Source organism: Phoenix dactylifera, chromosome 6 (genome assembly GCF_051530095.1).
Source record: "Phoenix dactylifera cultivar Ajwa chromosome 6, Ajwa_hap1_PhDact_Kaust_v1.1, whole genome shotgun sequence".
NCBI lineage: Eukaryota > Viridiplantae > Streptophyta > Magnoliopsida > Arecales > Arecaceae > Phoenix > Phoenix dactylifera.
Genome location: NC_143195.1, coordinates 24,021,555 through 24,036,247, shown reverse-complemented (window position 1 = coordinate 24,036,247; position 14,693 = coordinate 24,021,555). Strand labels below are relative to the sequence as shown.

At 37.6% G+C, this 14,693-nt stretch overlaps 1 protein-coding gene across 5 annotated transcripts in view; it reads left to right on the top strand.

Annotated features, from left to right (window-relative positions):
* Positions 1-14,693, top strand: part of LOC103722361 (mediator of RNA polymerase II transcription subunit 12-like) — a 35,617-nt gene that overhangs the window by 12,711 nt on the left and 8,213 nt on the right. For 3 of the 5 annotated variants that reach the window (XM_008812893.6, XM_088723408.2, XM_039126796.3), the window contains exons 5-10: positions 2,524-2,595; positions 4,412-4,465; positions 4,587-4,694; positions 5,206-5,355; positions 5,463-5,816; positions 5,937-8,263. In XM_008812893.6, coding sequence (XP_008811115.3) covers positions 2,524-2,595; positions 4,412-4,465; positions 4,587-4,694; positions 5,206-5,355; positions 5,463-5,816; positions 5,937-8,263 — 3,065 coding nt within the window. Of the gene's footprint in view, positions 1-2,490; positions 4,466-4,586; positions 4,695-5,205; positions 5,356-5,462; positions 5,817-5,936; positions 8,264-14,693 lie in introns of all 5 variants that reach the window. The other 2 variants (XM_088723410.2, XM_088723409.2) reach the window with 2 other exon arrangements.

Below are 14,693 nucleotides of genomic sequence, written 5' to 3'. Positions count from 1 at the left end.
CTAAAAGTAAACTTTATTTCCCATCAGATCTTCTTTGGAAGCACTAAAACCTCAAAATCTTTCTAATACTCTTATGGGCTCTCAAATCACTTGTATTTTGGTTTCTAATTATGGAGCTGCAAGTTTTTGTTTGGACTGAATTCTTGGGTGTTATGGTTCAACATTGCAGGCATGGAGAAACTTATATTTGTTTTGCATTGTCTGTTGGTACACTGTTTTACAATTTATTATGATTTCCTGCTAATGCATCTGTTCTCTGTATCATCTTGATAAAGGATTGTTTCTTGTCTAACTTTTTGAGTTCATAGAGTTGATTTTGTCGAGATTATGCAGCCTTCTTCTCCACTAAATAAATCCTTTCATTATCCATCAATGTCATTCTTTAACTTATGGTTTTGTGGCCTTTATATTAAGAATGTTTGTGAAAGATCTATGAGTATATACTGCCAGAGGCCCAGTTTACATTTTTCCACTTTTTTCTCTGTCATTTGGAAAGTAATGGTTGTAATATGGATATATGAAATTAACTGAAATATTTAATGGGATAGGATTTGCTGATTACAGATTTGCTTGTTTTTAGGAAGGGAGGTCATTTTGTTGACTTTGCTGCTTGCTGACAACGTGACTTCCTATTCTGGATTATTTATTGTAATAGTGTTAATCTGTAGGACTTCTATGACTACTTTATTTCATGTGTCCTTAAATCTTAATTCGTATGATGATTTTAGAGTGACCTGTTAGCTTTATTAGTTCAGTTTAGTGTGCATAGACAGTAGTGACAGTGACTTTTAATGGTAGTAATCAATCATAAATGAGTGGATCTTCTGTAGTAGCTCTTCGAAGGTGGTGGTGAAGGCCTGAGGTGATAATCTTGTGCTTCGAATGGATAAAAACTATGGAGCATGTGTCCTGGTGCCAATTTCATCTCTCCTTCAACGAATTAAGCCTTGCAGACATTTATAATGGGTCAGGATCATGGTCTGCCATACCGGTCGGTACGGGTCGGTACCGGCCGGTACATATCGGTACCGGACCCTACCGGTACGGTACAGCTATATATTTCGGTACCGAGCCGTACCAACCAGTCCGTACTGGCTCCAAATTTTTTTTTGGCTTTTAGCCCCATTGGTACGTACCGATTCGGCTCGATTTGGTTCGGTACCGTACCGGTACCGATGCCCACCGGTACGTCGGTACAGTCGGTACCGCGTACCTTGGTCAGGATGCTATGAAACACTATGGGGTATATGGGGAACCATATATGAACTGTATAAAATACAATCTGTGTGGAATGTAGATGTATGGAAGTAGTACTTTCTGTGTTATTATATATGAATGAACTAATATGAAAAGATGACAATATAAATATTCTTGGGTTTAAGTATGAGTATTGATTCTTAAGATACATAGTAAATCATGTTGGACTGACACAACCGACACAACAGACCTGTACATTGTGAGTGATCATGTATCAATATGTAATGTGATGGTTGCAGTCAGTATCCCTTCATATTAAGCTTCTTGACTATTGGAATGCACTTATTGATGCTAATAATATGTATCAAACTAATCTTTTATGTTCATTTTATGTGAAAAGCTTTTTTTTTTGGTCCTTGATATATATTCAAGTTGGTGAGTTGCTTTGGTATCCTCAAAATGGTTTGCAATATGCTCTGTTGGTGATTGATGGAGATATGAGAACATTTTTTCCCCTTCATGTTGTGTTTATAAGAAAACATGTCTGCTAAGGAATGGAAGTATGCCAATTCTTTGTTAGAAGTTAAACAAAATAGTTTAGCTGGTTAGGAATCTCTTCAAGGTTCTCTTTATGCAACTTCATAGCATCAACATCTCAGGTGTCACTAATATTTCATGGAATTGGAAATGTGTATTTTGTTGAATAATGGACAGGTCATGTGGACGGTCGTTAGGCTTGTGTATGTCATGATATTACCACAGTCTAAACACTATTGTAATGTTTTATTACATTTATCAAACCAAAGATAGTTAAAAAAGTGAGGGAAGATATGTTTCTTCGCTTTCCAAATGCTTCCTTTTGTCATTGATCCTATTACAGGCTGCTTCCTTGATAAACAACTTATTTCAAATCCTTTCTTACAAATTCTTTCGATGTGTTGTGGATAAGGCAGTATGTCCAAGTCAATATATAAATGATATGGAAAAATTTTGCAGCAAAAAATAGAAAATTCTCAGAGTTATTTGTTGACAACACTGTCAAAATATATGTTTTCTCATTCTTGGCTTAAGTATTAATGTAGTTATCTGCTTTTCTGATCTATATATTTGCTTAATTGTTCTTCTACCAACGTAGCATCTGTGCCTTGAGATGTTATGCTCCATTTATCACATAATTTGATTTAGTTGCCTAATTATATTTTAGGTTGTACTTAATTTCACATGCATTTTTCTTGTGGTTTTGCTCGAACCCTTTTGAACATGTTCATAATGCATTGTTTTTGTTATTGCCAGACTAATATTAGTTTTTTCCCCCCTGGATGTTAGGAAGCTAGAGAGATTACATTGGGTCAGATTCCAAATTTTTTGAAACCTGAGTTCATCGTAAAATGCAAAGAGGTAATCTTATCATTGATTAAACATTAATGTTGAATGTTGATGCTGATGCATACTTTTCTGTATTCACAAATTCTTTCCCTGCAGAAACAATTCTTTTGGTGAATGTAGTTCCTCAAGCTCAAATTACATAATATTTAATCTATTCTGAATTGTATTTAATAATATAAATGATTATGTTGTCTTTTGTGATTGATTTGATTTGTTGAGAGTAAAAAGGTGGAATAAATGCATGCATACAATCAAAATCAAGGGGCTGGGGAAAGCAATCTGGGTGATGCTATGAAACCCCTGCCCTTAAGAAGAAGAAAGAGAAACAATTGTCTTACATTTATTTAATATATTGGAAGTGCAAAAATGCTGTGGTTGGTAGTGGGTGGTTTGGTTAAAAGGTTGTACTATAGGCTATTTTTCGTGCATATTGTGTGAACATTATGCTAGGTAGAATAACCAATAAATGAAACAGAATGTCCTCCTACAAGGCTTCTGAAAGTCTTCAAATGCCAAAATACCAATGAGACTACCAAGAAGACTGGCAAATATGTTCCTGTAGACATAGAAAAGGAATCATGGCCCGCAGTTAGGGTCCAAATGGATTTGCTTGGTCTTAAGTAGGGCTAAAACTGGATCGGATTCAGATCGAATACTAGTATATCCATATCTATCTTTGTTTTGTTTGGCGAATATAGATAGGGATATGGATGTTAGTCGGATGCAAAAATTCATATCTATATTTATTTTAAACAGATATGGATATAAATTGGATACTGGAAGTATGGGTATAAATATAGATATAAGTCAGATAATTAAACTTTATGATGACAAGTCAAATATATTACTAAGTGGATGATATATCAAGTTAATAGCATATTAATGTGGTTATTTGTTTTTCTTAAATGTTCATGATTGTTATATAAAATTAAATAAAGTTACAAATAGAATCGGATATTCGGATACAGATTGGATAGTTGTCTATCCATATCTATATCCATTTTTTTACGGACATGGATAAAGATACTGATATTTGTTGGATGCTCAAATATCTATCCATATCCGGATAGATTTGGATACGAAAACGGATCTGGTAAGATATTATCCGATCCACTTTCACCCCTAGTTTTGGGAGTGGCTTGATCTTTCTCGGTGCAGATTGATTTCTGGCTCATGATGTATTCCTGGTTCTTTCTTGTTGCTAAAAGGTTTTGGTTGGATTTAGTCTAATCCACTCTTGGTTTTCTTCGTATCTGAATTATTAGGGCTAGACTCATCTACTCAGATGATTTATTTTTGTCCAGCTTTGGTCAGGTTTTCTTTTTTCTGGCAAGGTCCAGCTTTGGTATATATGAATACAACTGTTAGTCCACATAGGTTCTGTATCAGGTCTGGACGGGTCTTTGTATGTGCCCAGTTCTCTTAATTTGATAGTTCACCCCGTGAAAGAAAAGTTGACGATCCATTCTTATAGTCTTTGCTCAAAAATCGTGGCGAAGTTCTATGGACGCTCTAAGAGATGTCTGTTGCTGAAGCATAGAGCTTGTTGGCATGTTTAACCTGCAGCTATAATACATAAAATAACACATATGACATAGTGATACTTTGGTAATGAAGGGGAATTCCATGAATTTTGGGCTTGTGAACAAAGGAGGAGGAGGGGGAAAGCCTGTCTTGTTTCATTAATGCTGATTGCTAGGTGCATTGTCCCAATTGGCAGATTATTTCTTATCTCTCTAGCTTACAAGACTAGTCATTCTCTATTTTACTATGTATTTGGTTAAAAGTTAAGTGCTCAACTAACATTATCATGCTGTTGTATCTTAAGGCCATACGAAAACGTCTCAGGGCTATCAATGAATCTCGTGCTCAAAAGAGGAAGGTAATAGTTTACGTATTTTGCACCAGATTGCTATAAAATCTACTATTATTTGCTACTTGCAAATTTATAAGTATTCTGCATAATTTTGTGAACTAATCCTCCTGTCTCTGATGTTTAACAGGCTGGCCAGGTTTATGGAGTGCCTCTTTCTGGACCTTTATTGATAAAACCTGGTCTTTTTCCTGAGCAATGGCATTGTAGTGGAGACTTCCGCCGGAAATGGATAGAGGTTTGTGAGTTTGAATATGATGCCGTATTTTGTCTTCTAACTATAATTATTTGCTGATTGTTTGAGATTCCTTGCCGTTGTCCGTCAACTTCATCATCATTATGGATTTTTAGATTTTGGTCCTTGCCAAACAGAATTTGGTTTTACCTATTCTGTTTTTATTATGAAGATTATGTTGCTTAGTTGCCCCAAACATATTCCGTTAATTTTCAACTAGATTTCTTTTTATATAACGGATGACACTCAGGTGCTTTTTTTCCTCACTCTCTCATCCTGATTAATTATCTTTCTGATGTTTGTCATCAATATTTTGAATTCCAATTGGGTTCCTTGTTCAGGAGTCACCATCTTGTTAACAAATCTTGTCTGGCTGCAACTTATCAGCCGTTTTATCTTTCCCTTTTAATTTTTATCAGCTTTACATTAGCCTTTAGTAATAAATTCCAAATCTTTCTTGGATTTTTATTCATGATATATTTTGAAGATGCTGTTACTTCATCATTTTGTGCAGGTTCTATCACAACATCATAAACGATTGCATTCCTTGGCCGAGCATGTTCCTCATGGTTACAGACGAAAATCTCTTTTTGAAGTGCTTATTCGCCATAATGTTCCATTTTTAAGAGCAACATGGTTTATCAAAGTTACTTATCTTAATCAGGTGAAGCTACGTGTAGCCATCTAAGCACATTAGTTTGTCATCTGAATTTCTGTTCTACTTGATAGTCGTTTATATCCAGTTCATGACAATTATGTCTGTATTTGCAGGTTCGGCCTGCCTCCACCAGTGTTTCTTCTGGGCCTTCAGATAAGACACAGTTATCTTGCACTGATTTATGGACCAAGGATGTTACTGATTACTTGCAGCAGCTTTTGGATGAATTTTTCTCTAAAGATGGTTCTTTTGCACCAATACTCAGTAGGGATCAATCATCGCAGGGTCTTATTGCTGGACCTGGACCAGCACAACACAAAAGTGACTCTGTCCTAGCTACTCCTGATGCCGAGGAACCTTCCCTGCCCTTTAAATGGTGGTATATGGTGCAGCTTCTACGATGGCATTATGCAGAAGGGTTGCTTCATCCTTCTCCGGTCATCGAGTGGGTCCTCAATCAACTTCAGGTAAATGATCTTCTTGCCTGGGAAAAAAAGGAGCATTATTAAATCTCGTCATGCTTTAATTTTATGTCCCTTCTTGAGACATTTGTCAGGATTTAATGCTTGTTCAATCTATGCATTCAGGAGAAGGATTCAGCTGAAGCTTTAGAGTTGCTTTTGCCTGTCGTATTTGATTTAATGGAGAGCATTGTGCTGTCGCAGACCAATGTACGCATGCTTGCGGACATAGCTGTTCGGTCCATCAATGATCTTTCTTCGAGTGACTTGAGTTCAGTAGATGATTTGAAAAAATCATCACCGACTTCTGCACTGGTTGGGATTCTGCAATACATGATTCTTTCTGTGCCAGATACTTTTGTTGCTTTGGATTGCTTTCCTCTTCCATCCTGTGTGGCACCTGATTTGAATTGCAGAAATACTGTACTGAAGGTACCTGAGGGTGTAGATGGTGTACATTTCGACACCCGAGATGCTTATCTTCAGTACTTGTCCTGTGGCTATACTGTTTCCTCCATTCAGAAGCGCGCCTGTAATCTTGCCAAAATCGTAAACCCCAGCCTTCAAGGACATGGTGCAGCTAAAGTTGTGCAAGCTTTGGATAAGGCTTTGATTACAGGAGATCTGAAGTTTGCCTATAATTCTCTCTTTGAAGATTTGTCTGATATTGCTATTGAAGAACAATGGATTGCTGAAGTTAGTCCATGTTTGCGGTCTTCTTTGAAGTGGATTGGAACAGTTCGCTTGCCTCTTATTTGCTGCGTGTTTTTCCTATGTGAATGGGCGACTTGTGACTATAGAGATTGCCGTACTTCTCTGCCACAGAATCACAAATCTACAGGCAGAAAAGATTTCTCACAAGTGTATCTTGCACTTTTGCTTTTGAAGTTTAAAATTGAAGACATGTGTAGCTCATCCCAGTCTAAGAGTGGTAGTACATTGTTATTTAGTACCAGCGGGAAAGCAGCTTCTGTTCGTGACACTTCCTTAGGTGGAACATTGGTGGAACAAGTTTCTGCTATGAATAATATGAAGAGCTCTAGCAACAGAAAACATAAAATGGATATATTTCAAAGCCCTGGTCCGTTGCATGATATTATTGTGTGTTGGATAGATCAGCATGAAGTTGGAAGTGCTGGAGGTTTTAAGCATGTTGAAGTTTTCATCATGGAACTCATTCGTAATGGCATCTTCTATCCTCAGGCTTATGTAAGGCAGCTCATTGTTAGTGGAATCATGGATAGGAATGTGACTGCTGTGGATTTGGAAAGACAAAGAAGACATCAAAAAATTCTGAAGCAGCTGCCAGGGTCCTGTTTGTTTGATGTTTTAGAAGAAGCAAAGGTTGTGGAAGCCCCACTGTTGGACGAGACTGTATCTGTTTACTCAAATGAGCGTAGACTTATGCTTCATGGACTTCTGAATGGTGAGTCCAATCACATGAGCACCAAAGGTGACAGTTATCAGAGTTTTGCTCTACAAAAACATAGGGATCATTCTGCTGCTGTAAGAGGTGGTAAGCATGTCAAAATGAAGGATGAAGCTGCGGAGCTGAAGATTTTGATTTCAACTCTTTTGCATTTTCCGTATCCTTATTCAATGCAAGTTGGAACATGCCCTGATGAATCTCAGGGGAGTTTTAGGAGACCTTTAGGTTCGTTTGACATAAAAGTTGATTTGACAGAAGGGACACCTGGCTGCGAGGAATGTCGGCGTGCAAAGAGGCAGAAATTAGGTGATGAAAGGGTCTCTCCTCTTCAAGGTTTTTCTTCAAACCAGTCAGATGATGAAGATAGTTGGTGGGTGAGGAAGGGACCTAAATCCCAGGAGTCATTCAAGGTGGAGCCACCTCTTAAAGCAACTAAACATCCTTCAAGAGGTAGGCAAAAAACTGTGCGTAAAACACAAAGTCTAGCACAATTGGCCGCTGCTAGGATTGAAAGCAGCCAGGGGGCATCTACTAGTCATGTATGTGATAATAAAGTGAGCTGTCCTCACCACAAATCTGTCAGTGAGAGTGAAGTTCCTAAAGATGCTGACCTGATGAAAGCAACACATCTCAGTGATATCGGGAAGGCCATAAAACAGTTGCGGTGGCTTGAGAAGAGATCCATATCAATTTGGTTGTTAAAAGCAATGAAGCAACTTGTTGAAGAAAATGAGAAAGCTACTTCCAAGGTGAGCAATTGTACTGGGGTCTTTTCTGCACCTGCTGATGATGGAATTTCTGTACGATGGACAATTGGTGAAGATGAGCTATTGTCCATTCTGTATATATTGGATACGGCTTCAGATCTGGTTTCAGTAGTAAAGCTCTTGCTCTGGTTGTTACAAAAGACTCTTGGTGGTCCAAGCACTGCTGTTCATGTTGGGAGAAGTATTACAGTACCAAAAAATAGAGAAAACCAAGTCTGCAAAGTTGGGGAGTCATTTCTTTTATCATCCCTGCAAAGGTACGTATGCCTTCTTTATTTTAGATTTTATTTTCCATTGCCTGAAAATCTTGTGAATGATATTTGTCTTGATTTATGGAGAACATATTTGATTTTTTTTCCCGTACTTTCTTGGTTGCTGCAGTCTTGTTCATAATGATTCTATGACGAACGTCTGCTTGGTTTTTACCTTTTCCTTTAGTTTTATACATGTACACCTGGCTGATGTGCTTTCTTTAAACCCAGTTATTTTCTTCTGTTGGTAGCAGTTGTCATTACAAATTCCTGCATTTCCATCTCGCTTCAATATTAGCATTAAATTGTTTACTTATTTTTTGTCACATATTATCTTAATGGTGTCCTGTACTTTGTTTCTCATTTGTCATGCCATATGTTAGTTTCTCTTTTTTTTTTCATGCTATATGTGAAATTAAGAAAAGGGGAATAGTTGGGGAGAACCATGAGAACTTGCTTTTGATATCACTATATTATCAAAACACAATTTTGTGTCTTGCTCTGCTTGTCCAAGAAGTGCAAAATTACTGTGGCTGTTCAGAAGTTTGCACTCCTTGTACAATTCAGTGCAATATTTTTTCTTGACCAGAAGACAAGCATAGGATTATATCTCTAGTATGCCAGTACTTTTGACATCATTAAGAGAAGAGTGTCGTTGTAGGAAATGAAGAAAAGGAAACACCATCTCAGTAATCATTAGGAACATAGAACACAAGTTAGCCATTCTGTCAAATTAACATTAACATATGATATAACAATAAATCAAGAAAACCATGTGTAAGGACAACTCAGCAAACAAGCATTTTAGGGGTTATTGAGGCTGACCCCTGATTGATTGCCGTTTTATGTTTAAACCAAGGAAGGCCGAACCGGATTGAACCTTTCGGTTCGGCCCGTACCAAGCCGACCCGGTGGGAAACCGGGTCGGTTCGGCCATTTGAGTCGGTTCTGGCCCCGAACCGGCCAGAGCCGATTCAGTTGGTTCGGAACTGGCCGAAAAAGGTCTGAACCGACCCGTACCAGTCAAAACTGGCTTGGAACTGGTCGGTTTCTTTTGAACTCTGTGCAAACCATCCGATTCGCACCGAGTCGACCCAGTTTTGAACTGAGCCCTCTCCCCTTTCATTTGTTTGCTGATAAAATGATGTTGGGAAGGCCTTCCCAGCATCATTTTTAAGCAGCGGAGAGCTTTCCGCCTTTTCTCCTCATGACGAAAATTACATCGATTCAGCACTTCAATAAAAAATCCAAGCCTAAATAAGGCATTTCTTTATTATTTTTGAGGGAGCTTAAAAAATAGCTTGAAAATTGCAAAATAAGAAAAGATCATGACAAAATTTTTGATTTGGGCTTGATTTTATTATATATTGTAAATCTATGAATGATCTACACGATAAAATAAAATTTTTTAATTTTTAAATTATATACAATTTTTAAAAATTAAAAATATATTGAGATTAAAAAAATAATTTTTTTTAAAAACGTATTTAGGGGCATGCAAGCTACTTTCTAGCAAAATTTGTTGTTAATTTATTCAAGTTTTGATGGGATTATGCACATGATAGCCTAGGCCTAAATTTGAAAAAAATTGAAATAAGCTTTTGATGCATGCCTATGGGCCTAGAAAAATATATATAGCATTTATTATTGGATTCTACATTGATCTGAGCTAAAATTAATTTTTGAAATATCACTATTTAAAAATTATTTTTAAATTTTAAAAAATAATTATAAATATATAAATAATACCAAAAATTATAAAAATTAGTAATATGTATTACATAATTTAGAAGTAATTTTTGAAGTAGAAAATCAAGGTATGCTATATCGGCTCGAATCGGACGATGCAAGGCATACTGTACCGTTCCAGTTCGGTACTAGTACTCGATACGGATGGCATATCGACACTCGATATGCCAAAAAATTTCGTACCGTATTGTACTGACACTGCTAGTGTGGCATTGATACGGAGTTCGGTACCGAGACGACGAATCTTGTCGAAACCATATTTTTTTGAATTTATGATATGTAAACATATTTTTTAAAAATGATTAAAAATATATAAATAAATAAAAATATAAAAAATTAGTATTATGTATTAGATAATCAGATGTATTTTTCGATGTAAAATTTTTTTCATTTTAACGAAATTTTGCTATTTTTAAATAATTGTTAAACTGATGTAGTTGATAAACCTACATGAATGAAGCCGTCAAGAAAAAAATGAGCTAGCACGTGATATTGGTTTGGATTATAGGCAAATGCTCTCAAATCGACATCATTAGAAGTGCAACTGGTGCAACATATAGTTCAAGAAGGGATAATCAAGTTGAAGTAGCACTTAGCTGGTGGTTACACCAACGTATCTCTGTGCTGAAAATGTCCACAGAAAGTTCGACAGCTATGGAGAACTTCGTTGATTTTAGAGCAGCAAAGGAGAAGGTTTTCAAGAAGGCAGAGGTGCACCGCCAAGCGGTAGAGCCACTTTTCTATTACTCCAAAGAGTCATAGGAGGCGTCTATTCCAGATGATGAGCATAGATCCAGGTTGCCATGCAGACGAGCCTGGATGATCAGTGGCAGCAGGATGAGGTAGCTAGATATAGAGCTCAATTTGGGCCCTCATGCTACGAGTCGGGCTCCGGTCCTGCGGACAACAGAACAAATCTAGAGTTCAGGAGGATCTCAGTCAGAAAGGTCCTCAGCAGAGGCGGTAGCCGTATTGCATCTATACTGGAAGGTTTTGGTAGCAAGATGTCATCTAGAGAAATTTCACCAGGAGCAGCAATCCATGATTTGGATCCACGTCTTTTCTAGCAGAGATTCGAAACGACAGAGGGCTGATAATGCTTAAGAAGGATAAGAAGAATACGTGGCGAGTTACTGGATTCTGGTTTTACTTCAGTCATATCTCACGGAATGTGGTAGACAATACGTATTATTGGTCTGCCATTTCTACCATACAAGCTGCCAATTTCGGTGTGGATCCCTTAGACCCGAAGGACATCTACGGTGAGCTTTTTGACAGTACTAAGGAGGTAGAGAAATGGATTGCCTGATACCAAAAGTGGCCCACATATGGACTGACGGTGATGTGTGATAGTTGGGCCAGTCCTACCAGATAGAGCATTTTCAACTTTCTGACATATTGTCATATGAAGACTTTCTTCCACAAGTCGGTTGATGAGGTTCACAATGCCTCGTACATTCTCAAATTGGAGGGGGTGATTGATCAAGTAGGAGAGGAGAATGTCGTGCACGTCATCATTGACAATGGGCCACAATATAAGGCCGTCGGAAAGATCTTGGAGCGGCGGCCACATTTTTTGGGCCCCATATGCTGTACATTGTATTGACCTCATGTTGATGAATATTGCAAAAAATTCGTAGGGTCCAACGGACAATGGAGACAGCCAAAACTATCATCAGATATATTTAACCATGCATGGGTCCTTTCATTGATGAGGAGGTACGCATGGGGAGAGATCTTGAGACTGAGAGTCACACGGTTTGTTACCAACTACATTGCACTTGATAGCCTTCTTGAGAAAAAAGCAATCCTACATTAGATGTTAGTTCCGAGTGGCAGAAAAGTAGATATGCGAGGGCCGGCACTGAAGAAAACATTGTCGAGAACTTGGTAAGGAGGCAGACATTCTGGCAGCTGGCCCCTACGATACTGAAGGCTATCAGACCATTATATGAAGTGCTTCGGGCCGTGGACAACGAGAGGTATCCTTAGATGGGTTTCTTGTATCTACATGATGGAGAGGGCAAAAATTTAGATCATCGAGGCAGATCTGATATATGCCCACGGGTACATCATCATTGAGCGACGGTAGGACTACCAAATGGATAGAGACGTGTCAGGTTTCATGTCATATACTAGATTCTATTATCCGCAGCCACAGGCAGCCTATGACTCATACGGATACGGATACGAATATGGTGCGTCTGAGGTAATTTTCGGTGGCTACTATTCTACGCAGCCTGGAGCATCTTACGGGTCGGATTTTGTTGTCGGCTTATTCAGATGGGCTCTTTTATAGCCGTTTTATTAACCAGTTTATCAGATAGAGGAGATCTCTCAGAGCTAGAGCTTCAGCGAGAGTTTTAAGAGTGCTTATAACTCGAAGTACATTTTTTATGGGATGAACATACAAGATTACAACGTTGCTTGGTTAGAGGGGTGAGTTGATGTGCCTCTTGACTATGCTAATGATCCGGATATCTATGAGAGGTATCGCCATTCGATGAGATTTTAGATATCGGTATGTATGTTGTATTTTGAATATATGTAATTAATTGTATTATTTTATAGTTTTCATCTCACTACTTGATTTGAGAATATTTTATGTTGCTTCTTATAGCATGCAACATCTCATTAATCGTTTTTGATTTGTATCATGTTAAAACAATAAGATGCATCATTAAAGTTAAATCGAGATTATAGAAACATCAAAAAACATTAAATTAGGCTTAAAATCATTGAAAAAGTTTAAAAAGATTGATTATCAATTAAATCAATTTGAAAAATTTCGCAAAAAAAGGGCATGCCGGCTCACACAAAATTGGGCATGCTAGTTTGGTGCCAAACCGGTATTGTACTGACCCGTCCACCGACCGGTATGGGTCCGGGTACCGGTTTGGCGGATCTTGGTTAGAACTCTGTTGACTGAATTATTTTATCCGGTCCTTGATTTTTATCGCCATCTTCTGTTTAATCTCCGATTTGTATATAATTTTGTGGAAAACATGGACAACTCTGTACATAAACAAGCCCAACTCTGTACAAAAACACAAGCCTAACTATTTTACGGGGACTAAAATTAAAATGCTTTGTATGAGGAAAACATAAAATTGTAGTCAAAGAACTGGGTGCTAAGTCCCCCGACAATTATGCCAAATGCACTACTAACTCTTACAGCAATACATTATAACAAATTCATGTATAACAAGCTCATGATATACCAAGACCAAAAGAGAATTAAGTGGTGGATACCTAACCCTTCAACAATTTAAGACTAAAACATCACTATTAGCGTGCACATATTTCTATAATGATTTCCACATCTGCTTGGATGCGCTATATAGTAATAAAATGAGAAAAATCTTGATTTGCTAAAACAGGTTTTACTGAAGAACCGAGAACAGTTTGACAATGTATAGATGCTTTTTACAATCCGTTTAAATGATATTTAGTCTCTTATAGCCGAGAGTGGAGAAAAATCAGACTACATTGGAAAGTGCGCATTCAAATATAGTTATTTATTCGAACCCCACTACAAGGCCCTTTTTTTTATCAAAGAGCAAGTTACAAACCATGAATTGATTATTCTGGCAAAGGCATGAGATTGAAACAGGTACTTAAGAACATGAACACATCAGTCTGGCATGGAAAAGGGGTGGCTTTAGTAACATGATAACCGTGAAAACACAGACTTTCATTAACAAGAGCATGTTTTGATGTCGGCATAAGGAAAAGTGCGAATCCATGAAATAGAGGATTTGATGTGAATAAGATAAATGCTTCAATATCAGACGAGAACCTGAGTCCCAGTGGATCCATGAATAAAGGGTAAAAACTGTTTATATGCAAAGAAAAGAGTTTGAGAAATCCCTGAAATAAAAATTGGAGCAAACCTTTTGACCTCTTTCATTGTGGAAAAAAAAGATGTTAGTTGTGTCATATATTCTTCGGGAGAGGGGGGACGAGACCCCATAAGGAAACAACCTAACCCTTGAATATTTACCTCACATCTTCAAAAGATTGTTCTGGATGACGATGGAGGATCCATTTTTCTTGTAACGTTGAAAATTAATTTTTTGCAACTTATGACATATATAGTTGTAATCCATATCATAATTGGTGTTGTCACTCTGAAATTGTAGTTGTTTATAGAGTGAAGCTAGGGGCTGATGACATGATTTGCTGTGGCGCCAATTGCTGTTATGGGGATTTTGTTAAGGGTTAGGAACAATATCCTGGGACAAGGATAGAGAAGAAAAGATGGGCCTATGGCTTAAGGTGTCTTGTGGGAAGGATCACTGTGAGAGTTTTGTCACAATATACTTGACACCTTGAATTTCCCAATCTGTGAGTTTGCCTTCTCCTTGGTTCTTTCTTTTCTTTTGTGTGTTTATGTATGACACAGTTTCTTACGCAATATTGTGTTGCTAGCACTATTTATTGCCTTGTTCTTTATCTCCTCCATACATGCATGCACAACATATTGTCAAATCGATTGTGTGTTCATGATTTCTTGAACCATTAGTCTGCATTTTCAGCATGTTCTGAGTGCTATAAAATTTCTCATTTTAAGGATCTCTGTCTCCCCCCCCACCTCCCTCTTCCCATCCCTTTCTGTTGGTGGGTGGAAGAGGGGTATGCAAGTTGGAATTATCTTGAAAATTCATGCTCCCTGGTCATGTGAAAC